Genomic DNA, 27,441 nt, shown 5'->3' on the forward strand with positions numbered 1-27,441 from the left:
CAGATTGATGAATTTCTCAAACTGAACTTCATTTGAATGCGATAAGATTTGTAAGAGTTCAGATATATGATCCCAAAAATGTACGCACGCATTTGTTTGGCATTTGCATACATAGTCCTCTAGTTTCTTTATTAGTCAGATGAGTTTCTTATATCCCCAGTGCTCTTCATGCTGACTAACATTTTGGATATAATTTTATATTGCAATAACTCTCCAGGCCTGGTGCTTCATCAGGGATATTATTGGGAGCAACCACACTACCTACTGTCTTTCTCTCGCGAATGATTCAACTCTGTAGAGCACTTCCAGAGCATCATACTGGAGAGCACGGTAGATAGTTTTTCATTCTGGACGCTGTGGTTTTCTCAATAGAAAGTTGTATTTTGTTTTGGTCCCTAGATTGTTTTTCTTGCTGATCATTCAATATGCTTACTGTTTTAGATATGATATGAGGGTATGCCACTTGCTACCTTTTACTCCTTTGTACAATATAGGTTGTAATTATGATTTTGGGGTACTAAGGTACTCTATTTCCTACACTCAATAGTTTTATGGAAATTACACTCAGTAGTTCAAGCTGAAACTCAAGCTCATGAACTGAACTGATAATTTCAAGCACCTCCATTATGGATTACCTAATTATACTGGAGGGAAGCATGTTTCCAATCACACAGACTTCCACAATGGTGCTGTGAAGGATCTTGTGCTGGAATACTGAGGCATAATCCTTGTTTATCTGTCCTTATGTCTTTGGCAATGAGTTATTAAAATATTTATGGATATTTGTCATGAATTACTTCTATGTTTAGAAACCTTCATCTGGCCTTGCACTTTCCAGGGCTGGTGTAGTGTTGCTCACCAAAGAATGACTGGAGATTGTCTCCTGCAAGGACCACAGAATTGTCACCCTTCAGGTTTATGTGTTGCTGAAGGGTGTGATCCTTCCTAAGCAGGTCCCAAATAGTATGAAGTGGTCATCAATTCCCCTGACATACACCATTGGCAGTTGCTATGCAGCACGCATTTTAATGATGAACCAATTATTAGAATTGGTTGACCTCTCATCTAATAGGAGAGCCATGACATGCAAGTGCTTTTCATTACTAAGTGAGTCACATGCTACTGTTGAATCATAAAAGGAAATGGTAGGCCCACAAATTTTCCACTGAAGAAGAAGGCATTGCCTATGCTGTGACACTTTCCCAGTTATCCATTTGCTTCCATTCCACGACTTCTTAAGTAGTCGATCATTGCGATTATGAATGAGTTATTCTAGATTAGTTTTGACACAACTTTTCTCAAGTGGTATTTAAAGGAAGACATTTTTATGGGTTTTTTTTTTCTTGGGTTTGAAGTTATGACATGAAGATACTGTTCAAGGATAGAAAAGGGAAATCTCTGGTTAACTCCGGCCTCATGTTTGTGGAGTCTGAAGTTTGAGGAGCTTGTTGTTACCCATGGATTTCCTCTCAATCTGTCGAAGTGCCTGTGTATGAAAAGCTAAGAGATCCAAGTTCTATTCTTCACCTATATATTGATGACTTTTGCAAGAAGTAAAAATTGTTTTATTCAAGTTTTAAGGGAGTACAAAGTTATTTAGGACTTAGTTTCCATAGTTATAAGAACTGTGGTTGTTTTGTACTAGTGCCAGTGCATCATCATCAACATCCCAGCCTTATCCTAACTATTTGGGGTCGGCTACACAAATCCTGTTCAGTCATTCCGCTCTATCAAAATGTCATACCCTCAATCAGATCATAAGTCACCATATCTATTGGCACTACTTTCATCCATGTCCTTTTGGGCCTTCCCCTTGCCTTTTTGGAGCCTTGCACTTGAATCAAGTCTTCCCTCCTAACCGGTGCTGTATTAAATCTACGCTGCACATGGTCAGCCCACCTAAGACTACTGTCCCTCGTCTTATTGCCTATTAGAGCCACCCTTAAGTTCCCTCGTATATATCATTCCAAATTCTATCATTTCTTGTCTTGCCACTCATCCATTTCAACATCTTCATCTCAACTATACACATCCGATGGATGGTTTTACAGCCACCCTATAATTGCATTAGTGCCAATGCCTTAAATTTTAGTTAAATAATTTAATTGTGTAATTTTATTTTAAATAAAATTTTCCAAATATTATGAGCTTAGTGTTTTGTGATTAAGGACGTATTTGGATTTTCAACAACAATGGATATCCCCAAGACTTTCGAGAGACTTGATATTATTTAGAAAAATTATTGTTTAGACTAGCATACAAGATCGTGTTAAGTTGAAAGAAGCCACTTGAAGTTTCCTGATGCACATTATTGGTGCTATTTTAATGGACCAGTTATTTGAATTGATTGGCTTCTTACCTAATAGGAAAGCATTGGTGTGCAAGCAGTCGTCATGACCAAGACAAGTCAGATGTTCCTGTTGAATCATAAAAGGAAAGGGTAGACCGACAAGTTGTCCATCAAAAAAGAAGGCATGGCCTACATTGTGACTCTTTCCCAAGTCATATTTTTTCTTCCATTCCTCTATTCTTTGTATTCGATCATTATGATTATGAATGAGTTATTCCCAATGAATTTTGGTACAAATGTTTCTTCTTTGGGATTTGGAGGAAGACATTTTTATGAATATTGTTTTTGGGATTTGAAGTTATGAGACAGGACGATACTGTTCCATGACATAAAAAGGCACTTTATGGGAGTCTGAAGTTCGAAGAGCTCGTTGCTGCCTATGGGTTTGCTCTCATTCTGTAGGAGTGCCTATTTAAGAGAGCCAAGTTGTTTTCTTCACCCTACATGTTGATAACTTTTTGCAAAAAGTAAAAACTGTTTTGTTCAATTTTTAAGGAAGTTAAAAGTTATCTAGAAGTGAGTTTCCACTATGATGGAATTTTGTCTATTTTATTCTAGTCTCAATGTCGCAAATCTAATTACGTAATTTAATTAGATTTCCAAAAGTATTGGATATTCCAAAATTTTTCAAGAGGTTTAGGGACTATTTGTAAAATTTATCTTTTAATTAGTATATGGCAAGTTGTTAAGTTGCAAGAACCACTTGTACTTATTTATCTGATTTGTGCATATGAGGTACATGGTCTGGGAAGATAAGCACATTCAATAAAGGTGAAAGTTCACGAGAGCACCTCTTTTCTCTCCGAAAGTACTATAGGGTGCCGGGGGACCTTATTGTTTGGATTATCATGAAATTTCTAGGATGATGGCTAGTCTTGGTTGTAAATGTAATTTGCTTGCTTAGTATGTAATTATGGTAACTAATTCTTTTTCCTAATTAGTTACGAATTGTCCTTGGTCCCTCTGGCCACAACTCTCAATTTTTTTGATTTAGAGACTGGGAGAGAGGGCAGAGGATTATGATCCATGGGGTCAATTTGTTTTGCAGATGCATGAAAAAGAAGAAGTTGACAAGCAAAATTATTTTATTCATATATAGCTTTTCCTTTTCTAGAAAAACCTAGAGTTGGTTTTGCGGAAAAAGAAAGACATAGGTTTTCTGTCTGCATCTAGGCTTTGAATACAACTTGGTGTATATCTCTTCTCTATTTAATTTATTGACTTTATAAAGAGAAAGTGAAGTACTCAAACGCTCTATGGGCATATGTGGTTTTCCATCAACATAGGGTCTCATGGACCCTTCAGTCATATCCTAAAGCTGTATGCATGACGTTAATTTTTATGGGCTTTGAGGCCCATGGAGTCCAGTATCTTAGATCTTGGCGCCTTTGTGCTTTAACTGTGAGTCGGATGACCATGAAGACCATGCTTAGGTGGTGAGCCCTATGAGGCAGGCTTCTGTTGTCTGTTGCCTAGGGTTTTAAGCCCCATAGGTGCCCCATGTCCTGGTGTTTTGAGTCTCAAAGGATTCTGCCTAATAATTCCATTGGGATCTTGCTCTTAGCGATATGAATGCCTCTGGGGTTCAATGCCCGAGGGTAGTATGCCTTTTGTGTTATGGGCAATGAAGTGCTATTGTATAACTTGTAAATCCTTAATCAATCAGTGCTTAGATCGAATCCCTAAAACTGTATGGGTTATTTGGTTAAAATCTTCATCCCTTGATGTTTGGGTTGAAGCCCCAAAGTAAAGGACGCTTGCTGTTTGCTTGGTTGCTATCGAAAGAACAGAGATTTTTTGGAAAAAAAAAAAACGAAAAAATGAAGGGGGATGTTCTACGTCATTTTTGATGTACTTACATCCCCCACACGAATAAGGAGAGAGTTCGTGACAACTCGATTCTACTGGTACTCAAGACACTGCTAGACCAAAGTTGTATTATGAAATAAGCCTCAAACTAGACAACCTACTATCATGCCAAGAAAAGACCTTACAACTGTAGCTCCGTATTAGTGTCAGAACAGTACCAAAAAAATCAGGGTTTCAAGAGGAAGGCATCTCGAACCTCGTGAAGTACAACTCGAGATCTGCACATCGGATCATCGTGAAACCGAGTTCAATGCGACCATCTTGTAAAGAGCTGCAAACTGGTATAATTGTTGTACTTAATCTAAGGTCAGATAAGCACAAATCCCAAGGTTATAGAAAAAGCAGGTACGCCCGGTCGTCGGAATCCCTTTTCCGGTGAGCTCCCAAATTAGGAAATGCTGCAAATGAAGACTAAAACAGACCAAACTTGGTCGAAAACGACTGTGGCAGTCTCCTCTTTCATTTGCAAACAAAGTAAAGACTCAGAACAACAGAGATCGAATAGCATTGGCGACCAAAGTTCACGAATCTAGCTAGACTTCCACTCTGCAGAAAAAGGTTGCCTCAACATGATTAAAGGGCATCAAAATGCTCAAAATGGAAATAGCATTGAATATATAATGGCAAATCGACTGAACCTTCGCTGCAAGTTTCCAGAACAGCTTCCAAGATCTGGCAATGGCTGGAGGCCCCTCAGAGAGAGATGGTTTCATCATTAGGATGAAAGGTTTTAGGGGTGTTTTGGTAATTGTACCTAATTTCGAGATTTTATTCTAAATTTTTTTAATTGTAATTAAGCTTAGTTTTTAGCATTCACCCCTGTTTGGTGACTTCTCTATATAAACATGCTTAGGTCAATTGTAAAAGGGCGGATTATTCATCACTCAAACAGAGGCATCACGCTTGTTTTCACTTGTCTTTTGCTTCTAAACCCTTAATCCCGCCGAGAGGAGAGAGAAAACTTTCAGAGAGAGAAAATACCCCTGAGCATGCAGTCCCATTCCCTCTCTTTCTTAAACTAGGCTACACCTCAAGCCCTCTCTCTCTTCCTCTCTAATCGTTACCTGCCCCGTGTAACCCCCTCTGCGACAAACGTGCGGTCACGAGCGAACCCAAGAGTTCTAACCCTTGGGCCACCTCTCTAACTTCCTCTCGTGTAGTTGAGTTGAGCCGAGAGATGCATACGCTCTCTCCCTCCGTCACTTGGGAGGAGTCAGGTTGAGCTGGTAGCCAAGAGGGATCCAACTCTTTGATCACCTCTAGTGCTCGGACATCCAGAGCTCGCTCGGAGAGGAAGACCTTTACCGCCCTTCCTCCACACTCTATCCTTTTCGCCAGTTAGCCTCCTTGAGAATATCGTCACGGAGAGGGACAATCAAATTCACATCCCAATTGCAAGCACGAGAGAGAGAGAAGCGACTTAGTGAGCGCCTGAAGAGAGTTCGTGTCCAAACCCCGTTGACAGACAGCTGGAGGGCTTCGTTATTGCTCTAAGAGGGTGAACTGCCCGAGTGTGTTCCCCGAACCCCAAGCGGTGAGGTAAGCGTCTAAAGTATCCCCGCCGTAAAATCTCTCTCGTTGTTGGTTCCTAACTGCACTCAAGAGAGCTCGCGTACGTGTACCCACGAACGTGCGACGCGCGCGGTTGAGAGGATTTTCTCCCCCGCGAGCGCATTCCACTCCCGTGAGGACCAAAAGGGAAATCAGGCCCCGACCAGGGGAAAAAGTGGAGAGAGAGGGCATGCCCCTTATTCTTAAGAGTGGCTCTCTTTCTTCTCTTTAACTCTTACCCTCTTCTCTCTTTCTCTCCCTCTTGCTATCTCATTTTCTTAATATTACAAATCAAATTCCTAAAACCACATGGGGATGTAACTAACAAGTTGCATTAATACACACATATATCTAACACACCCACAAAGGGAACATTTGATACCAAGTTTTGTTGCTTTCATTTTCTTCTTCTTCTTCTGTTTTTTTTTTAAATCTTTTTGTGTTAATTGAGTAAAAAAGCAAGCACAAATGTTGGTAGACAATTTTCTGACATACCTTGTGTTAGGTAGGACAACCAACATAAAATTTTGCCTCGTCTTTTCATGATTGAACTTATGTTGGTGTGACTGAGGGTATGGCCCTTGATAGAGCAGAATGGTAGGACAAGATTTGTGTAGGCGACTCTAAGTATTTGGGATAAGGATGGGATGATGATGATCTCGTGAGACCTCTTATTCCTGCCATCTCTAAGTTTTCTTGCGCTTTTTAAACTCAAAACTATACCCCAAACTATGGCACTCACGATGGAATGGGAAATTTCTTACCATTGGCAACATCAGCTCTAAGCTTTGCATCATGCAAGTGTATAGGCCTTGGAGAGGATGGAGAACTATGGTCAAATCTCAAGGACGAGCTACCTATCTTTCTATTGATTGGGACAATCAAAGTTCCCCTTAATATGGTTCCAAAGCCAAGCATAGGGCCTGCCTTCGAGGCTAATGGCTCTAACCCTCTTAGGGTCATGCTTAGGGTTGTAGAATCCACACAAGTGCTAAGGAAAGAGGGCTCCAAGCTCCGAAGCCACTCACCACACCAAGCCCAGCCATGTCTCGGAGGAAAATGGGGCTATTGGATTTCCCCGGATTTCCCCTTCACATGCCTTTAACTCCGAGGATGGGTCCTGCTGTTAAGGTTAATGGCTCAGCCCATTCTGGACATATTGAGATCTATGAAATCCTACCTAGATCTGGCCTTGAGTGTTAATACTAGTAGGCCTCAAACCTTTAGGCTTTTGCCACACTTTGGGCGTGCCTTCAAGGCCATGGATGGACTACCTATCGCTTCTGCAGTACCTACCTCTAAATTTGAACCTATGAAGGTCATCCTGAATTCTATGCAATGGGCACGCAAACTAAGGACCAAGAGGAACCAAACCACCAAAACAATAGTGCCAATCATAAAGAGATTGGCGGCTCACCCATTCACAAGAGTCAATTCTCTAAGACCAGCACGCCTCTAAAAGTCTACTCATCCTCCTCGAAGATGATGATCAACTCAAAGACTATGGGGACTCGGGACACCACCCTAGTAGGATACTGATGCAGCCCAAAACACTGCTCTTGAGTATTTAGATAAGGGAGACAAGCTTAAATTTTACAAGAGGAACCACAAAAGGCCAAAATAGTCATTGAATCTGTCCTTTTATGTATTTTATTTAATTTTTTATGCCATTTTATTCACTTAAGGGCATATGTAGTAATTTCTTTAGTCTTTCTATTCACTTAAAGTCATGTATAATGAATGGCCATGATTCGTTTAGATGGATGGCCATGATCAAGTGTTGTTTAGGGTTTTCTAATGTAAGGGATGTACTCAAGCATAATGAAGCATCTTGTGGTGGACTTTATTCAAAGGCCTAGAGCAATTAGTGCTCCTTCTTTTATCTCTCGTTTTGCATCTTTCTCTAGTTTTGGATCTTCCCTATTTTCTTCTTTGCTAAACCCTAGCTCTAAGCTACTTGATTTGTGTAGGTTGGTATCAAAGCCCGACAATCTGTATGGGCAGTACTGTAGTAGTGTATGGACGGTATTGTAGCATTGTTCAGACAATATTGTAGCACTATACAGATAGTATTGTAGCAATTGTTTTTTGTGCCGTAGATCAACAACCATGCCTCCATGCAGAGGAGGAAAAGTGGCAAACATAGAAGCCTTTGTTGCTAGTTTGCGAGAAAAGATTTCTCTGTAAGAAGTTTTATATTTTAGAGACACAAAAACCATCACCCGTGCAATTAACTTGGAATGTTTTGAACATGAGAACCAGATACTACCACAAACCACACAACTGCTTTAATGCTAATGCACTGAGAAGACAATATTTTTATATGTTAGCTAAACCTTTGTAAAAGACAAAGGTAACGAGACAGTCGATGGGGTTGGAATTAGACAAGGCTCAAAGAAGACTCATGCTACCACCACGACACTATGAATTTAGTGTGCACTAAAGGGAAGCTATGTACTTATATTGTTTAAATTGGTTGTATGGACGTGTCTCAAAGTACTGACATTTTAGCCTTGCATACTAAACACTCCAACGCATACTAAATATCGACATGCATATCTGTATCCATGTACGACTGCCACTGGATGACTATATGGAGGAGTTTTATTAGTTGGTTTCGCGTAACGAGCTTTTTGAGGACGATGACATTGGAGGTCTTGGGCAGTCTATGCAGGATATGTTGAATCTCCACACCATCTGAACCGTTTCTGAGGCATATCAGCATGCGTTGGTGGTGGAGAAACAACAAAACTGAGGTCAATTTAGATATGGAAATATGCCAGTAGTAGGGGTCATATTTGGATCGAGGATTGAACAAGCATAGGAGCAGGTTAGGGGAGTCCCACAACAACAATCCGGAGTCCAGAGAGGTGGTGCAGCCCCACAGACGGAGCATGCTTTTTGGTCTGGGCCAGAACTTGAGAAATCAGGTTGGTGGTTTGGCCATAGTGTTTTATGTGCGGATAGCCAGGCCACAAGTTGAATGACTATAGAAAGAACTCTAGTTGAGAGGGAAAATAACTATTGAGTGAAGAGGATGATTCAGTTGATATAGATGCCGGTGCTAATCCTGTTTTCAATGATTATGGTAATGAGGAAGTCTCAGTTATTCACGGAGATGTTGGTGAAGCATTAGTGGCCAAAAGGAGCTTCTTGGCACCAAAAGATGACACACTCGAAAATTGGTTGTGAAGTGTGAACCACTATATTTCATACCTCATGCACAATTGGAGGAAGGGTTTGTTCCATGGTGATTGATAGCTATGTGAAAATGTTGTGTCAGAGGAGGCCTTGACAAAGCAGCATTTGAGTATGAAAGACCATCCACATCTGTACAAATTGTCTGGGTTCAAAAAGCTCAATGAAGTAACATTCTCTAAATGTTGCCTAGTTTCTTTTTCCATTGACCAGCACTATAATGATATTGTGTGGGTGATGTTGTGATAATGGTTGCATGACATATCTTGTTGGGGTGGCCTTGGTAGTGTGATAAACATGCCATACATGATGGCTACAAAGATACTTGTATGTTTTGGAAGATAACCTCAGAATTATACTAGTCCCATCTAAGGAGATTGGACCTAAACCTAAACGAGGGTAGGGTACTAATTTTCTTTATTTGGCCAGATTTACAGAAGAAATGAAGGGATCTGGGGTTGTGTTTGCACTTATGGCAGAGGAGAAGTCGATGAGTAATTATGTCCCTGCGGTGGTTCGCCCACTTCTGAACTAGTTTTGTGATGTTTTCCTAGAGGAGTTACCCCTAGGATTGCCCCCCATGCGTGATATGGAGCACCACATTGATTTGGTGCCAGGTGCTAGCTTGCTTAGCAAGCCACACTATTGAATGAGCCATAAGAGCATGCAGAGCTTTGCAGTAGAATAGTTATTGACCAGGGGTTATATCACAAGGGAGATGAGTCCTTGTGCTGTCCCAACGCTTCTAACTCCTAAAATGGACAACAACTGGAAGATGCATGCAGACAGCAGGGCCATGAACAAAATTTTGGTGAAATACAGGTTTTCCATACCCCAGCTTGATGATATATTGGACCAGCTTGTGGGTGCTTACATATTCTTGAAGATAGATTTAAAAAGCGGTTTATCATCAAATTCGGATCAGACCTGGAGATGAGTGGAAGACAGCCTTCAAGACTCGAGAAGGGCTGTACGAGTTGATGATCATGCCTTTGGGGTTATCTAATGCCTCGAGAACATTCATGCGAGTGATGAATTATGTTCTCAAGCCGTTTATTGGTAGTTTGTTTTGGTGTATTTTTTATAATATTTTAATTCACAGCACTTGCACTAACTTGCACTTGCAGCATTTGCTCAGGGTTTTGCTTACTTCGTGCAGGGAGAAATTCGATTCCGACATGAAGATGTGCACTTTGATGGCTGACCATGTGGTTTTCCTGGTTTGTGAAGTTTCTGGAGAAGGTTTTAGAGCTGATGAATCCAAGGTCCGAGCAATTGTAGGTTGGATGGTGCTGAAGTCAATCCATGATGAGTGTAGTTTTCACGGTTTAACCTCATTCTATTGGCACTTTATACATCGTTTCAGCACTATTATGGCACCTCTTACTGATTGTATGACGAACAAAGTCTTCTAGTGGACGTCACAAGCAGAAAAAAGCTTCATTGAAATCAAGTTGAGTCCATCGGTTGCACCAGTCTTAGTGTTTCCAGTTTTTGATAAAGTCTTCGAAGTACATTGTGACGCTTATTTCAGCGAGAAATTGAATGGCGCCAAGCTGAGGTATTCTACTTATGATGTCGAGTTCTATGCTATTGTGCAAACTTTATGCCATTGGAGACACTACTTGATCCAGCGGGAATTCATTCTTCATTCTGATCATGAGGTGTTCACATTAATGGCAAGCATAAGTTGAATCATCGACATGCCAAGCGGGTGGCATACCTCCAGGAGTTCACTTTTACCGTGAAGCATAATTCTGTCACACAAAATAAGGTGGCAGATGCAATAAGTAGGAGAGGCTCTTTGCTTACTACTAAGCAGATTAAAGTGTTGGGATTTGACTCTTTCCAAGACCTTTTCCCAACAGACATTGAAGATTCTTTAGGAGGTTGATTTGGGCTAGTGTGTGTGAATGATGGGTTTCTTTTCAAAGGGAATTGTCTGTGTGTTCCTGGTTATTCTTTGAGGCAACAAATTATCCAAGAGCTACATTGCGAGGGACACTTTGACAGATATAAGATTTTGGCTTTGATTAGTGCTGATTATCGTTGGCCAAAGTTAGAGCAGGACGTGAGTAGTTTTGTGGATGGATGCTATATTTGTTAAATTTCTAAGGAGATTGCTACTAATGCTGGCCTATACATGCCATTACCCATTCCAGAGTGGCCCTGGACAGATGTGAGCATGGATTTTGTCCTCGGTTTGCCACGTACACAGCAAGGTATGGACTCAGTCTTTGTTGTGATTGATCTATTTTCTAAGATGGATCATTTTCAACCTTGTAGAAAGACCATGGATGCCTCACATATTGCACATTTGTTGTTTAAGGATATTATTAAATTGCATGGAGTGCCTAAATCGGGTGTTCCCAAATCTATTACTTTTGACCGTGGGAAGTTTTCATTTTTGGCGGAGCTTGTGGAAGAAGCTTGGCACTTCACTGAATTTTAGCACTGTGTGTCATCCACAAACGGATGGTTAGACTGAAGTGGTGAATCGGAGCTTGGGTAATTTGATTCGTAGTCTAGTGGCCAACAATCTTAAGCAGTGGGATCAGACCTTATCGCAGGTTGAATTTGCTTTTAACAGGTCCCAGAATTTGCCCATAGGTTTTAGTCCAAGATTGTTATGGACAAAACCCAAGGAGTGCTCTCGATTTAGCACCAGTTCCACATATGCGTCTCGGTAGTGGCTAGGTGGCCTTGATCGAACACATCAAATTTGTTCATAACAAGGTTTGGCAGCAGGTAGAAGAGTGAAATGCCAAATATAAGGTAGCCGCTTACAAGCATCGCTGGCATATGATTTTTAATGTTGGAGATTTTGTGTGGGCAGTCTTGACTAAGGATAGATGTCCAGCAGGGGAATATTATAAGTTGAGCCAGCGCAAGATTGGACTGTGTGAAGTGGTGCAGAAGATTAATGACAATGCCCACAAATTGAAGCTTCCCATCCACACTTGCGATGTTTTTAATGTCAAGCATCTCATTCCATATTGTGGTGATATCTTGTTATGGACTTTATTCAAACCCAAGAGTAGCTATTACTCCTTTTATCTCTGGTTTTTGCATCGTTCTCTAATTTTGGATCTTCCCCATCGTCTTCTTTGTTAAACCTTGGCTTCAAGCTACTAGGTCTGTGATAAATACGTAAGACCTACTACTTCTTTGGGAGTTTGTCAACTAACCAAGTTGCCGAGTGATAGTGTTCGAGGTGAGTTAAGAAACTTCAAAGCCCTATCCTCCATACTTGAGGCTTATTTTTCCACGGGCTTACATGCCAGTGATGCCTCTCATTGTATCATTTTCCTAGCCTAGTGATGTACGACCAAGGAGGCTTGGCTCCTAAAAGAGTGTGACACGTGAGGTGGGCATTAAGAAAATGGTTTGGATACAATTAGAATTTAATTAGCTTAGATTTAGGAGTTCTATAGCATTTTAGGTTCTTAGAAAGATTAAGACAACATGGTTTTGAGCCTTATGGAGGTTTACTAATTAGGGTAGAATTGGATATATGAGGTCTAAATGAAGTATAACTAGGGTTAATGTTATGGGGAAGGGTTTGATTGGGTTGAGGCAAGGTTTAAAATGGGTTTAGGATTTCTAAAGGTGTTCAAGCTTGCTGGAATTTAACAGGTACATCAAGATAGGAGGATAATGAGTTGGATTCCGGGGATGCATTGAGCAAATATAGGTTTTAAAGTTAAGTTTGAAGGCTAAAAAGGGTAGATTTATGCTTGCTTGAGCTTTTGAGATAATTTAACTGTTTGGAGAAGTTTGGCTCGAGGTTCTTGAAGGTTTAAATGGCTTACGAAGTTTATAGGAGAGGTTTGGCTAGGGTTTGTGGAAGGCTTTGAATGGGTGATAAATTTGGTTGTGGGGAATCTTTAGATGGCTATGTGCTACACATGAGAGGAAGAAAAATGGGCTTGAGCCTACATGGGGAGAACCTCCAATCCACAAGTTAGGGTTTTCGGGTCTCCATTAAAAGAAGAAGAGGGGCTCGAACCTTTGGGAGCTTGAATAGGTGACATGTTGGATCTCGTGTTTTCTTCAATCCTTTTTGGTGTTGTGCTCCATAGTTCAGTTGGGTACACCTCGAGGAAAGGATTAATGTATGCTGATGGAGGAATCGAGATGTGCACATCCAATCACTCGGTTCTTTATCTTATTGTCTTTATTGTCTGGTTCAACATTCTCTTCTGTAGAAGGGGTCACATCCACGATTTCATTGTTTATTGAAGGATTAGTTATTCCCATGATCTCAGTGTCAACTTTCCCCACAATTTTCTTATTTGGTACATCATCGTAGACAAGATCACCTATTAAATCAATATTGGTTGATTCAAACTTGTGCTCTGAAAAGACACCAATAGAGGAATTTCTATCCACGTCTTCTCCACCTTCATCAAGAGCTTGCTGAAGGATGGCCAATAGCTTTAAAGCTCCTTTAGAACAAGCATCACGGGATACTGTTTTTGAGATCTATTCTCTTACTTTCTTCCTTGGCCACTGGAATTATTTGTGGTTGATAGATAATAGGAGGTCCAAATGAAGAATAGTTATGGAGAGGTATTTGCGTGGGTTAATATAAGGTTTGTGCTAGGTTTTAGGGTTTTAGAGGGGTTATTTCTTGTTGGAGTTTTGCAGGTCCAATAAGATAGGAGATTGGTGAGGTAGATTCTTGGGATGAACTAAGGCAAATCTAGGGTTTAACTTAACTTTGAAGGCTACAAAGGGTAGTTATATTGTTAAGAGTGGTTTTTTTGAGCTAGTTTTCCTAGGTTCTGGAGAGGTTTGGCTAGTGTTTGTGGAAGGGTTGAACAGGTGACAAATTTGGTTGTGGGGAATCTTAGATGAGGATGTGCTATATAAGAAGGGAAATAAAAAAGGGCCCGAGGATCCACAAGCTATGGTTTTCGAGAATATATTGACCAGAAAAGGAAGATAGGCTCTAACCTTTGGCAAGACTCCAACACTAGAATCGTACAATCTGTCTTTCTACAAAAAGAGATGAGGAAATTCTTCTCTAAAGGTGACCTCTCCTTGCAATTATAATCCAAATTTTATTACTGAAGTTAATATGAATTGGCCATAGGCCTAAATGGGTATTTATAAAGAGTTCCTACTTCCTAGTTACTATTTGCTTATACTTGGACCCTTGAAACGACAGAAAGTGAGCTCCCAAGGACTGTAGGAAACTATCAAACTCAAAGGTTCTTAATTCAAATAAGATCAGAACTTTACTATCCGGAAACCTAATCACTTAAGGAAACTAAAATAAAAACCCAATTTCAATGAAAAGAAAGAAACCTAATACACTTAGAAAAACTCGTCATTAATTTTCTGTGCAAGATTATAACCCCTATTTTAAGCCCAAAATGTCCAAATTATGAAGACCCATTGAGATACCGTTTGTAGATCTCAAAGAGATTTGGATTTAAGCTTTGGATCACTCCAAACAGAAACTCAGGTGAAAAATTATGCCTTCAAAACGCAGTCTGCATCACCTAGCAATCAAGGCCACAAGGCTAAAGGCTCCTTCAGGGCCCATTGCACTTCCATTGCTAATTTAAGCCAAAATAACTTGGGGGCCTTCTATGGTTTGAGATTCTTTCTTGCTACTTCAAGTAGCGAGGTGAAATGACTAAAGTAGGTTGCTCACCCAAAGCCTTTGTTGGTCAGGCAGCCAAAGCACAAAACACCACAAAACAAGTCCAATATCTCAATTTTAGGACACTTGTAAATATGTATCTTATTTTTAGACATGCATGTCTTATGTTGGAACATTGAGATGATACCTTTATGCATTATGGGACTATGGATGCCTGTGACTGTCCCATTCTTTCAGGCGAGTGTCTCACACTTTGTATCAGAGTCAAAACTCAAAACCTGCATAACGTAGGGCCAAAAGTATTAAGTGCCAAACTACATTCAGAAGAAAGATGTGACAGCTCAAAGCTTGCTAGACATTGGTCATCCTCTATTACAAAAGCTGAGGAGGTCACACCAATAAGGGCCTCTCAACCCCTACATGTTGGTGTTTAACACATCCCGAATTTAAAATTTGTGCCTCATGTGGGGCATGCAACTCGAAGCATACCACGGACACCAGATGGAAGTTCTGGCTTGAAGTCGATTATGATCAAGGAGTCATTATATGGGGATCCAAAGTAAGTCTTCTTGGAAGAGGACTTCACATACATAACCTTTGAGGATGAGGAATCTACTGAGCATATGTTCTCATCTTCAGCATGGCGGTCCACTCCTTTAGCATGATATGCCATTGTGAGGGTTTAAATAGATTTTCCATCAGTAGAAGACCAACTGGCTAGGGTAAGGGCTCTTATGCCTTAGACTGCTTTGAATATCCTTGAGGGTTTGGTCATATGATTGAAAAATTTAGTCGTCTAAAACATGACATGAGAAGGATGACAAAGGCCAAAGAGATAGAGGTTAATGTTTCACCTCCCTCAAGCCCTAAGGAGCTGGTATCTGCTATTTCTAGCTTTATGAGGTCTCAAAGCCCTCCTCCAAAGCAGCATACTACGTCAATGTTAGAAAGGTTTGCGGGGGTACCTCATTAGGGTTGGAAAAGTGAGCTTCTTCTATAATGGACTCTTAATTCATTGGCCACTGAAGACAAAACTATACCATGGTGCACATACACTTGTAGGAGCGAAAAGAGAAGATGGCAGCAAGATGCTCTTGAAAGAGCTATCCTGCTATCCTTCAACAAGCTCATACTCCTTAGGTCCATTGTTCATATGGAAAAACCACTAGGTGGTGCTCGGGAAAAATCTACCCAAGGGTTGCAATAGCCCATATAAATGGATGATTTTGAAGCAGTTCTACCCTTGGAATGACTATGACAACCCTAACCTCAATGTTTGAAAACTCAGCCGCCCGATCGCCTCGGCGAAAAAATTTTAAAAATGCTTAGGCGCAATCTGGGCGGGGTCATTATGCACCCTGCTTCTGGGCACCCACCTAGGCGTCGCCTTGTGACTTGCGAGCGGGCCAAAAACAAATCTTCGGTGAGGGTAAAAAATTTAATTTTCCCCCCCTAAAAAAGCGAAAAAAGGGTTTTAAGGGGTATTCTAAACCCCCAATAGAAAATCTGTGGCCTTTAGGGTGAGAACGCCCCCCCCCCCCCCCCCTGGCGCCAAAACCACTATTTTGTGATTTATCGAAAGATCGATAAATTTTTTATGTTTTCGATTTCTTCTCAAAACAAAGGCAATAGTTCGTGGGCGTATTTGAAGCTTCTAGTAGTTGAGCTTGAGAACTTTTGGCGAGGTTTGCACCAACATCGATTTGATTTTTGATATTTTTAATATATTATCATATTTGAAAGAGGGTTTTGATTTTATTTTACTATAACATATTATGTTATGAATCATGTGTTTTTTTTTTTACTTTTTCTTTTTTTTTTACGATTTATTTACATGTTTGTAGCTAAAAGATTGATTTTTTTGGTGATTAATTGAATTTTTTTCTCACTTGGACGATGTTTGGGGTGGGGGGAGGGGGTTTATTTTGGTGAGGGCACCCTGTCTCTGGCCGCTTGCCTAGGCGGACAGGCACCCAAACCGCCTAGGCACCCGAATCTGTCTTTTTGAACATTGTCTAACCTATGAGTATAAACTGGATGGTATAATACTCCTTGCAACATGAGTATAAGCTATAAAGTATAAATGGGATGGTATAATACTCCTTGCAACATGAGTATATACTATAGAGTGACATACTAATGTCAGATCAGATCATTGATAACCGAGAGTAAGTTTGGCAACAGTTATTGTCCCACCTATAACGATGTTCTGGTTTTCACATTCTTATTTATACAGAGGTCCCACCAATGGGTATTAAACTCTTATAACTTGGAGAAATACGTTTTGTGTTAGGACTCTCTATATGTAATGCTCTTTATTATAAAGTGCGCCTATTATGTCTGATATTGGTAATATTAAATCCTTGGACTGACCACATGAAAGTCATGTAATGGTCGATGTGATCTTAAACTACTATGCATCCTTATTACATGATGTTAAACTACATGCTGTATCGGTAGTAATCGGACCAAAAACTACATGATATACTTGGCCTACTCACTTAAAATTAGGGGGAAAAAATGAACCCACAGAAAATGAATGCCTTAGGCCATAGTTGCAAAGTCCTTCAAAGAGAAAAATAAAAGGTAATAAAAGGTTGAGGCCAAACCCAAAACAAAACAAAAAATAAAGATTTGGAGTTTGTAAACTCAAGGTTCAGAAATGAAGGAAAATTCAGCAATAATGAAAAAAAGGGAAGAAAATGCTGAAGAGCTTTTCTTGATATTCAAAGCAACACAACCTACGGAAATGGTCTTCCAGGCATCCCACTTCACTCTTCTATGCAGGAGGAGATGAAAAGGCTTAAAGCTACCTTAGTACTGTAAAATGGGTTTTGAATCCACTAGAGATCAAAATAAAAACCTTCAATTGAATTTCAGATCCTTTAGATGTCTTGATGAATCTGCGTGGGATTTACTCTCTCTAAATCCATTAACGACTTTCTATCACTCATAATGAGGATTTTGAATGACAAGTTGCGTCACCCCTTTTGAGGGGCTATGAGTGAAGACACGTTAAATACCAAGCATCAATTAACGGAAAAATAATTAAGAAAACAAACATGGAGACAGCAAAAGTTGACATCAAATTTCCCCTTACGTGGTTTTTGTTTATTTATATTTGATTGTTAGTACATCTTTCCTGGATACCAATTGTTACCTTGTTAATTAGATAACCTCGAGGGGAAGACATTGATAGGAGAAGAGAAGAAGAAAATTTACAGCATGAATATGCTCATTTGACATAATGTAAGAAGCGAAAGAAAGCCTTTATGGCTGACAGTGAGACCATTAATTTGAAGGTTTTTGAGGGCGTTTTCTCATCTCTCTTCGCTTCTATTTCTTCCTTCAGACGCTGGCTTCTTGCTACTTTTCTCTTTGCTTCTCTCTGGTTATTTCAGGCTCCCTTGTCTTCATGAAAAATTAAGCCACAACTTGATAGGATCAAATCCTTCTCTCCCTCTATCCAATGTGCAACCATTTACTTTCTCTTTCTTCTTTGCTTTAATACTCAGAGAGAGAGAGGGACACCCTCTTTTAGGGACGTGGGGGCACACATTCTCTCTTCTGTCCTTTTTTTCTCTCTCTCTCTCTCTCTCTCTTTCCTTTTTTCTTTTTAAAGAGAGGAGATGGGTGACCGTGGCATGTCCTGCCTTATTTTGGAGGAGATACGAGAGAATGGGGGTAGAGAGGGATAGATGGAATGGCTAAGGACGAGCCGTATGAGATTAGGGGGTATGCTCTTTTCTGGGATATAGAAAGTGAGTTACAAAGAGATCAAATGTGAGAGACAGATAAATAGATATAGTTCAGAAGAGTGAGAAATGATGATGGGAAGCATACACTAATTTTAGAAGTTTGAGTAGAGATACGTCGAAAGATTGAGAGAGAGAGAGAGAGAGAGAGAGAGAGAGAGAGAGAGAGAGAGAGAGAGAGAGAGAGAGAGAGAGAGAATTGGATAGAGAGAAAAGAAGTACATCTTTTTTCCTTGTCTTTTTGTTTCTAGAAAGTCTCTCTCTATCTCAAAAAAAAAAAAAATTCTTTTTTTTAGACAAATTTTGTGCAAAGATTTGGATAAAAAAGTTGGAACTTAGAGGATTTTGAGTTTTGACATTAAGCACCCAGTCCCATGAGGTCTGGGGCAAAATCCAAGTCTAAATGGGATGTGGGTTAAAACTTAAAACCCTAAAACCACACAGGTCTTGGATTATGAGTCCTTTGGCACATTAGAAAAAACATTGGGCATCATGGTTTGTAATCAAATGTGTGGTAACTTATAGATTATTTAATTTATAAATAAAGATTCACTATTTATAAGAAAGTATACTAATCATAATTTTCCCATGCACATTATGGTGCATGGAGTGCGCCATCTTAAGATTAAAGCAACATTTGGAGTGGACCCAGGATGCCAAGTTGCAGATAATAAAACTCACGGCAGTCTTTTAATTTTAGATAATCTGAATCTTGGAATTTAATGGATTTAGTACACTTGGGTTTCACAATTTTTTTTTGTATACATTAAGAGTTTCATGTTTTTTATTTCATAATGGAGAACACTGCATAATTCAGTTTGTTTATTTCATTTAAGCATTGGTCCCATGTTTTGCCCTTAGCTTTGTGTATTTTTGGTTGAATCAAATTTGATTAATTGTACTAAATTTGTTTAATACTTATATGAAAATTGCTTATGTTGTCATAATTTAGATATGCTATTTCAGTCTTGACGTGTTTCTATCTTTCTCCTTTCCAGAGCATGGAATCTTGAAACTGCAATATTGGGCAGCATCTGTGAGCAGCCTTGGTGTGCTTATGTTCCTTTCTTTACTTCAAAGGAACTTGAGTTCCGGTAGAACTTCTTTTGGCCTGGGAAATATGCGCCATGTAAGGGCTGGCATGCTCCTCTTAGTCATATATGTGGGCCTTTGTTATCTTTCCCTTACATCAAATGCGAATGGTGGTTAGTCTTTAATTTCTACGTTTTTAATTCTTACAATTCAACAATTGAACTACTTCATTTATTATCTTTAAATACCTGCCAGCTTACTTTCCTGTAAGGTATCTTTTCTAGCTCACACACACACACACACACACACACAAACATTAGTGATTCCCTGACTTGTGTGAGCATAATATCGTCATTGTCTTTGTAGATTCTTATGTGGCAACAATGATGCTATGGATACTGTTCCAGGGATTGGTATCAGTGAAACTAATTCAGCAGATTCTACTGTCTTTTCCATCATGTGCTTCTATAGGTATGTTTCATGTTGTCTTCCAGAAAAGAAATGTTAATTTTCTTATGTGTGGAGGCACTTGTTTTCTGACACCTAAAATATTAATCCTGACTTTTGCTTTTGTATGTTTTGGAGCTTCCTTCTTTAAATATGATTGATTACAAACTTACAACTGATAAAAAAACAAATTGTGATACTGTTACGCGAGTAACTTGAGGTTCATAGGAATAGGCAGATTGGGAAATCTTTCATTGGTTGGATGATGCAGAATACTTTTCAGAGGCTAAGTTTTCACACCGTCCATTTACGTTGATTGAAATCTGAAATTGGAGGTCTTTCTGAGATCTATGATTACTCTCGCTCAGGTTTTTTCCTAATTCAGATGTTTCGAGCCTCAAATCTTTATTCAAAGGCAGCTGACAATTTTTATTATGAATTTTAGAAATAACTAGGGTTCAGTTTTTAACTAGTTAGGAATGCTTTTTTTCGGTGAGTTGTAGTTAGTTTCATTGTTGGTAGAAATGGTTTAGAGGATTACCTTCCGAATTGTGTAATAGGGCTGGTTTCATAGACTTATAAAGGATGTAGTTCCTTGATTTTGGAATAGATTGGCACAGGAAACATGTACGTTTTGCTTAAAATAGAATGTAGGAAAGATGTAAGGATTCCTTCCTCTATAAACAAAGATGTAGGTGCAAGGCCATCCATTGATGAAATTGAATGTTTTGGTTTCAAATTGTCATGTGGACTCCACATGGGCTGCTGATTTCTCTTCGATGGTGTTGAAACTATGAATTCTTCTTGTTACGTCGTGATGCTTAGCAAAATTAAAGAACTCTAATTCCAGGTACATTCCTCTCTTTTATCCCATCATGTTATATTTTGTTATCCTTGGAATCCCATGCCCATCCATACTCATCCACACTATGTTCATCACCCTACTTATCCTCTCAGAAACAACCCTTTGAAAAAGCCTAATAAGCTCACCATCTACTTTCAAAACCGATGACTGAAACAACCCTTTGAAAAAGCCTAATAAGCTCACCATCTACTTTCAAAACCGATGACTCATACCTGTACACCCTCAATCCCTGGATTAGCTTTTGGTCTCATCTTATTGTCCCTTAATCTATCCTCCAACGTGCTGGCAAACCTCTACTTCTTTCTTCTGAGCAGCAATCCATCATCATTTCCTCGTATCTCTTCTACAAATCAGTCAGTAAATCCCAAATCAAATCCCTTATCCCCTCCATCTCACCTTGGTTCTTTCCTTATCCAGGACCTTACTTTCATATTCACCATAGTTTTTGCTCAAAATTGATCCAAAATCATACTGGATATTGGACTGCTAATTTTCAGCAACAAACACTTTCTAACCTCCCTCAATTCAATTATAACAGTGACCCAACTATCCTAAGCCCTAACCAACAACCCTAGCTATATTTTCCCCATCTGTGGAACCATCAATTCTAAGCCTTATTTTACCATCTTTGGAATCATCAACTCTAAGCCTTATTTTAAGGTGATACCTCCCAAAACTCTATTGTCCCATAATTTTTAATCCCAGAGCTATCCCATTCTTGTAGGATCAATCCTAAATCATAGGAAGAAACTGCATCTGTTCAAATGCAATGTATTAAACTAGAATGAAACCCCAAGTTGATTATGAATAATTTTAAATGACTTACTTTTGTTATACTTAATGATGATTTCTCAATGAAGCCAATTTATTATAAATTAGGTAGAAAATAGGTAATCACTTGTTGCTTGACCATTTCCTGGTCTCAGGTTGGCTGGTTCCATTCTATTATTTGAAAGAACTATGTAAAAGGAATCAATATATTTCGTAGCATGAATATGTAACTTTCTAGTTTAAGTAAAAAGACTCTATCCAATTTCAAGGCTACAGAGAGACTAATGAATGGAACTATTTTGTGCTGGATATAAAGTGGCACATATAATTACCATATAGATTTCAACACTATTCTTGCAGCCCATGACATACTGTGGCCATATGTGCAGGTTTTTGTATTTCTTGTACTACCAAATCAAGTGTATTTGCTTCTTTATTATCGGTGGTTATTTTCTTTCCTTTAGCTGAATAATCTAAAGGTCTTCCTTCATCATCCTTTTAAAGTTATCTAACCCTTTTGTCTTTTCAGGGGAGGCATTACTGGTTACAGGCAGCCTTGTGCTTTACTTCGCAGATATGTTTGCCTTCACTCTATCTAGGGTATGTGTCATAGTCTCATTTGTTTCAGTTCTTTGTTGTGTACAAAGTGAGTGATATTCCAAACTTCAGAACACTGGTGCGCTTATCCAGGCCAACTTATCCATTTTATCATCAAAATCGTTCTCCTCTGGACATGAAGATGACAAAAGCAAGATAAGCACCATAATTCAGGTACATTTTGTCAAAATTTTTATTAGATTGTACAAGAGAAGAGCATAAAGTCCTCATTTTCCATGCAGGGAGTACTTGTTGGCCTTCTCCTCCTGCCTCTATTCTACAAATCTGTTCTTTGGATTTGGTTTTCTTCCGGAGCTTTGATCAAGTCTGAAACTCATGCATTTGAGGGCAGGGCATCAGCAGGGATGGGAAGATCTCTTATCTTTTATGCTTCTCTGGGAATCATGTTGATTCTAGTAGTTCCAGCCTGGTTGCACTATGTTCATGTTCTTGAAGTGCATCCTGCTTCATGGTAGGTTTGCCACTAAAACTTATTTTATTGCAGTTAGTGTCAATCAGTTAGTGTCAATCAGTTAGTGTCAATCAGTTGTGAAGCTGGTATCTGATCCATCCACATGCCTTTGTTGCCACTTGTTTTGGCTAATATGGTTCTAACCCAGTCGCCAATTCTTTGCTGTGTGTGCTTTCACTTCCAAAATTCAAACCTGTTAGCCATTGCCTTTCATCCCTTCCAACATCTTAGCCATATTATCAGCAAAGGCGCATTAGAGCATCTCTCTGCTTGACCTGCAAAGTAATTCAGTGTAGAAAAACGAAAATTTTCCCTTAGGGCCTGGATTCTTGTTGAATGTTCCATCATCTTCCTATTGTATCATTGGGCACTTCAACTGCTTGAAGTTTATTTTGTTAGGTAAGAAGTATGAAAAATCTTTGCCTTGGAATTATTTTAGCTTGGATAACTGTTTTGTTGATTATTCTTGTTCTTTTAATTCATGAAATTCATTTTGAACAGGACTTAGGTACATTAGCAACTAAACCTTTTATGTTCAATCTTTGGGACAGGATTCTTTCCTTCATCTTCACGGAGCCACTAAAACGGCTTATGCTGTGCATTTATTGGTTAATTGTTATATGTTTCTCTGTCTTCCGCTTCTACAATATATCAAAAAGCAGCAAAATTGAAAGGATTCTACTCCGAAAATACTATCATCTCGTGGCTGTCATAATGTTTGTTCCTGCTCTTATCTTTCAGGTGATTCATAGTTTACAAAAATTCTCTTTATCTGCACTATTTACATACTATCAGTAATTATATTTGTACTTAGTATATTTGTACTTACTAATCTACCATATTCTACTATGAAGTTTCATTTTGTACCCTTGTGATTCTTGCAGCCAGATTTTCTGGATCTTGCATTTGGTGGAGCAGTTGCAGTTTTCTTGGTGTTGGAGATGATTAGAGTAAGTTCGTGTTCATCGATCTTACTTTTTTTAGCTGGACCTTGAGGTATCGTTTATTGATACAACATGCTATTTCCCATTGCTTATTTTTATTGTGGATGTGATACATCGATAATGTAAGGAGTGATATCTCATGACCCACGCACTATTGGGCACTGGTCCATGAGGAAATAAATTGTAATATGAGGACTAGTCAGTCTGTATATCAAGATGAGTAGTAGCAAGAATGGAACGTAGTGAGGTGAGAGAAAACATATAGGTGCGACCTAGGTATTTGAAATGAAATTTCATATGTTCAAATGAACTGCATATTCTCTTAGGAGCTGAATAAATTTTCTTGAAAATTTATTTTGAAGAGAACATCAATGATTAATGAAAGAAAGAACCAATATTCAGGCAGCCTGATCTAGAAAACATGACATGCATACAATCCAAACAGGACATATGAGAAAATGATGCAGAATTTTTCAGACAAAATATTCTGATAGTTGCCTTGATACCTTTAGAATGACAAATCTTGCTCCAACAATGTAAAAACTCCATTAATTGGAGAAAACAAGGAACAATATTGAATTTTAGCTGCCAAGATGGAACCTCAATGAAAAACTGAAAGTTTGAGAAATATCGTCCATTTAAGATGAGCTAATAAAAGTAACCGGGTCACTATAACAGAATTTGTTATTCATTCTAGACCTAATGAAAGATATATCTTCATTGAATTAGGCATAGATCAGTTCCTTTACTTTCAGAGAATAAACCCAGATTGGCCAAGTATTACCACCAACTCCATGTTCTTTGATTCAATTTAGCAGATTGGAAGATCATTCTGTCCTATGGAAAATCAATATTAGGGTCTTCATCAAGTGTACAAGCCAATGACCTGAAGCTACTTGATGATTGGATGGATCATCATTCCTTAATGTTCATGAGACAATATCAGTGGTTCAGTCATTTTTCCTTTGGTATAAACCTTGCTTAAAATTCCCTTTGAGAAACGCTATTGTAAATTGGAACTAGGGGGAAAAGTTGTAACATTTTCGTCTATCTAATTAGGAATTTTTCCTCTTTTTCCAACGAGGATCCCTAGACACTTCTATTTGCTTTGTATACTGTGTATGTCAAGAAAATAGGATCCTCATACCATTACTGGGGGCTCCTAGGGTTGTTGTACCAAAAAACAACATAAATACAAAATTGCATATGAATAAAATGTACAATCATACGTGCTTAATCGATATATTTATAGTGGGGCTAGTTTTACACCCATGTTTTATTTACTGCTGCCATCACGCATCATGTTAACTCCAATCTGCCTATAGGACACTGTGATATACATGGATTGGTGCTGTTGCTAAAGAAATGGATGTATCAAGTATCAATTAATATAGTGTGTATACTTTAAGATTTTATATGTAGAACATTTAATGTGAAGTTGTGAGTTGTATCCTCAATCTTTGCATACCTTTTTGTCTTCTCCGCTGCCTTGATAATTTAATTGGACTGACCTACAGCTTTTTAAGGCATGCATTATCTGTGCTTGACATCTTGATAAATTCCGTTATTCCTAAATAGTTCAGAAGGTCGGCAACTAAGAAACCACAAGGCCAGTAGGTCCCAAAGAGTGGCCCAAAAAAAGAAGAAAAATAAAAATTGCAATATTTCTTCAAATATTTTTGTAACTGTTAATTGTTGATTATTTACTCTTATTGCACTCTTTAATGGGTCGAGAATCGGGATTGACAGCTAGGTAGGATTTCCTTTCTTAATTTAGCATTTAAAACTGTGAATGTGAGGAAATAATGGGAAATTTGCATTGGATTCGTTTTTCATCTTTGATACATTGATTTGTAAATCAAATATATTTGTCAAAGATGGATAATAAATGCATTTGTTAATATGTATAAATTAATTATAAGAAAAATACATATATTTGTATATGTCTGAATCTCATTCCTTTAGGCAGGTGTGGAAGATTTGGCCACTGGGAGATCTTGTAGATCAGTTCATGAATGCTTTTACAGATCATCGTGATTCGGACATTCTTATAGTTAGGTAAGGGAATATTTGTGTCTTGCCCCATTCATGGGACCATTCAAGGTTCTCATATTAGTATGACATGAAACATTATAGGTTGCTGAATCTTATGTTCCTGGTTTTCAGCCATTTTTCACTTCTACTGGGTTGTGCACTTCCAAAGTGGATGTCTGCTAGATTCTACGATCGGCCCCTTGTTCCTTTTGCTGGAATTTTGAGTCTCGGAATAGGCGACACCATGGTAATGCATGACCTCACTGACACACATTCATCCAGTGTTATATGGAGATTGTTATACTTTTTGTGTTGGACAAATAACAGATTTTGAATTATCACGCAGATATTTGTTCCCCAAATGACTGTTCTCTTAACATACTTTCTTAGAAAAATGGATGAACCTGGAATTGAATTATGTACAACGAAACTAACTATGTACAACAAAACTATCTTCTTTTCAGGCGTCGATGGTTGGTTACAAATATGGGGTTCTACGGTGGAGCAAGACTGGCAGTAAGTAGAGCTTGCCCTAGATCGTCTCCATTAAGAATGACTTGATTTGAGGTGACCCCAGTAGATAGGAAATATATTATGGCTCATGGTAGGTTTATTGTTGCTCTATTGACATACATTTCCTGTTCTCTAGAGAAAACTGTTGAAGGTACTGCTGCTGGCATAACATCCGTCCTATTTGCCTGCTCAGTTCTCCTTCCTCTTCTAGCCTCGAAGGGCTATATACTTTCCCAGGTCTGTCTCTCTCTCTCTCTCTCTCGCTCTCTTACTCTTCTCTCTCTCACGTCCATTGATACTTAACATATATCATAATTTCATTGCATGCAGCATTGGTTATCATTAGCTGTGGCAGTCACGTTGAGCGGTTTGCTAGAGGCCTACACCACACAGCTTGACAATGCCTTCATTCCTCTTGTGTTCTATGGCCTCCTTTGTCTATAACCGCATTCTGCCAACACACCAAATCCACAATTTTTGTAATGACTCCCCTTGTATAAGTTGCAAGTTGGCCCACAATTGGCAGCCACTTTTCATTGGTTTTCAGGTTCATATCCTTGTGCTTTAGTATAGATCACCACTGTAAATATCATGTAACCATGGTTGCAAAAAGAATGAGTTGAGTTGAAGTCAGGGGAAGGTGGTATAGCAACTAGGAGCGTTTTCTTTTGCCCTTTTGTACTTGTATTTGTAATGATCTTGCCCCAATCTCACTAATGGTTGAAATCAATGGTTTAAAAAACGGATCGGTGACTCGGATCGGGCACCCAAAAAACTGATTCGGATCGGCGATCCGGATCGGGAATCGAGTGAATCGGTCAGAATATTGTTTCAAAAAAATTCGAAAAAATTATTAAAATTCATTATAAATATTGTTTTTTAGGAATTCAATAAGAAATGAGGGTATTTCATTAAGAATTTTCATGTTTTTGAATGAATATGCGAATATTGATATGTTCTTTCTCTGCATGAACCATCATTCAGCAATTAATTTACTTCACACAAAAGGATAAACATAGAATTATCATGGAATAAGTATATCAACATACATGGACTACAATAAAGCATAAAATTAGTAACATACGATCTAAAAATAAAATGATAGACGACGTTCTTCTTGGTCACGTTGGTGCCATTGATTGAATTCGTTTGACAACAAACAGAAAAAAAAGGCAAAGAGTTCAGACCCTAAACCCTAAACACCAACTTGCTTTTCGGACTAGCCTCAGCCAGTACCGGGAGTGGAAAGGCAAATCCGACGACCACTAGCAACGACCACTAGATGGGAGGGAGAAATTGGCTACTAACTTGGCTTGGCCTAGCCGCCTTCCCCACCGGGTCTTTGCCTTTGACCGCCGCTGCGGTTTCGGAGGGAATCCTAAACTTAAGAACCAACAAGCAAAGCTGGAAGCCTGGGTGGGACCCGGTC

At 39.0% G+C, this 27,441-nt stretch overlaps 1 protein-coding gene across 21 annotated transcripts in view; it reads left to right on the forward strand.

Moving 5' to 3' along the window:
• The window catches only part of LOC18426471 (phosphatidate cytidylyltransferase family protein), a 41,717-nt gene extending 15,072 nt beyond the window's left edge, over positions 1–26,645 (forward strand). For 2 of the 21 annotated variants that reach the window (XR_016058797.1, XR_016058803.1), the window contains exons 2-14: positions 218–330; positions 19,336–19,542; positions 19,736–19,840; positions 21,982–22,052; positions 22,122–22,223; positions 22,292–22,521; positions 23,073–23,262; positions 23,406–23,471; positions 25,431–25,523; positions 25,632–25,746; positions 25,964–26,015; positions 26,149–26,249; positions 26,343–26,645. Coding sequence is in view for 9 of the 21 variants with exons in the window: in XM_006833117.4 (XP_006833180.1) it covers positions 218–330; positions 19,336–19,542; positions 19,736–19,840; positions 21,982–22,052; positions 22,122–22,223; positions 22,292–22,521; positions 23,073–23,262; positions 23,406–23,471; positions 25,435–25,523; positions 25,632–25,746; positions 25,964–26,015; positions 26,149–26,249; positions 26,343–26,456 (1,555 nt within the window). In the remaining 12 variants the exon portion in view is untranslated. Of the gene's footprint in view, positions 1–217; positions 331–10,127; positions 11,191–19,335; positions 19,543–19,735; positions 19,841–21,981; positions 22,059–22,121; positions 22,224–22,291; positions 22,522–23,072; positions 23,263–23,405; positions 23,472–25,430; positions 25,524–25,631; positions 25,747–25,963; positions 26,016–26,148; positions 26,250–26,342 lie in introns of those variants that run through there. The other 19 variants (XR_016058801.1, XR_016058804.1, XM_088871124.1 and 16 more) reach the window with 18 other exon arrangements.
• Positions 26,646–27,441: the final 796 nt, after the last annotated feature.

Source organism: Amborella trichopoda, chromosome 7 (assembly GCF_054954075.1).
Source record: "Amborella trichopoda isolate Santa Cruz 75 chromosome 7, AtrichopodaSantaCruz75HAP2 v2.0, whole genome shotgun sequence".
Taxonomy (NCBI): domain Eukaryota; kingdom Viridiplantae; phylum Streptophyta; class Magnoliopsida; order Amborellales; family Amborellaceae; genus Amborella; species Amborella trichopoda.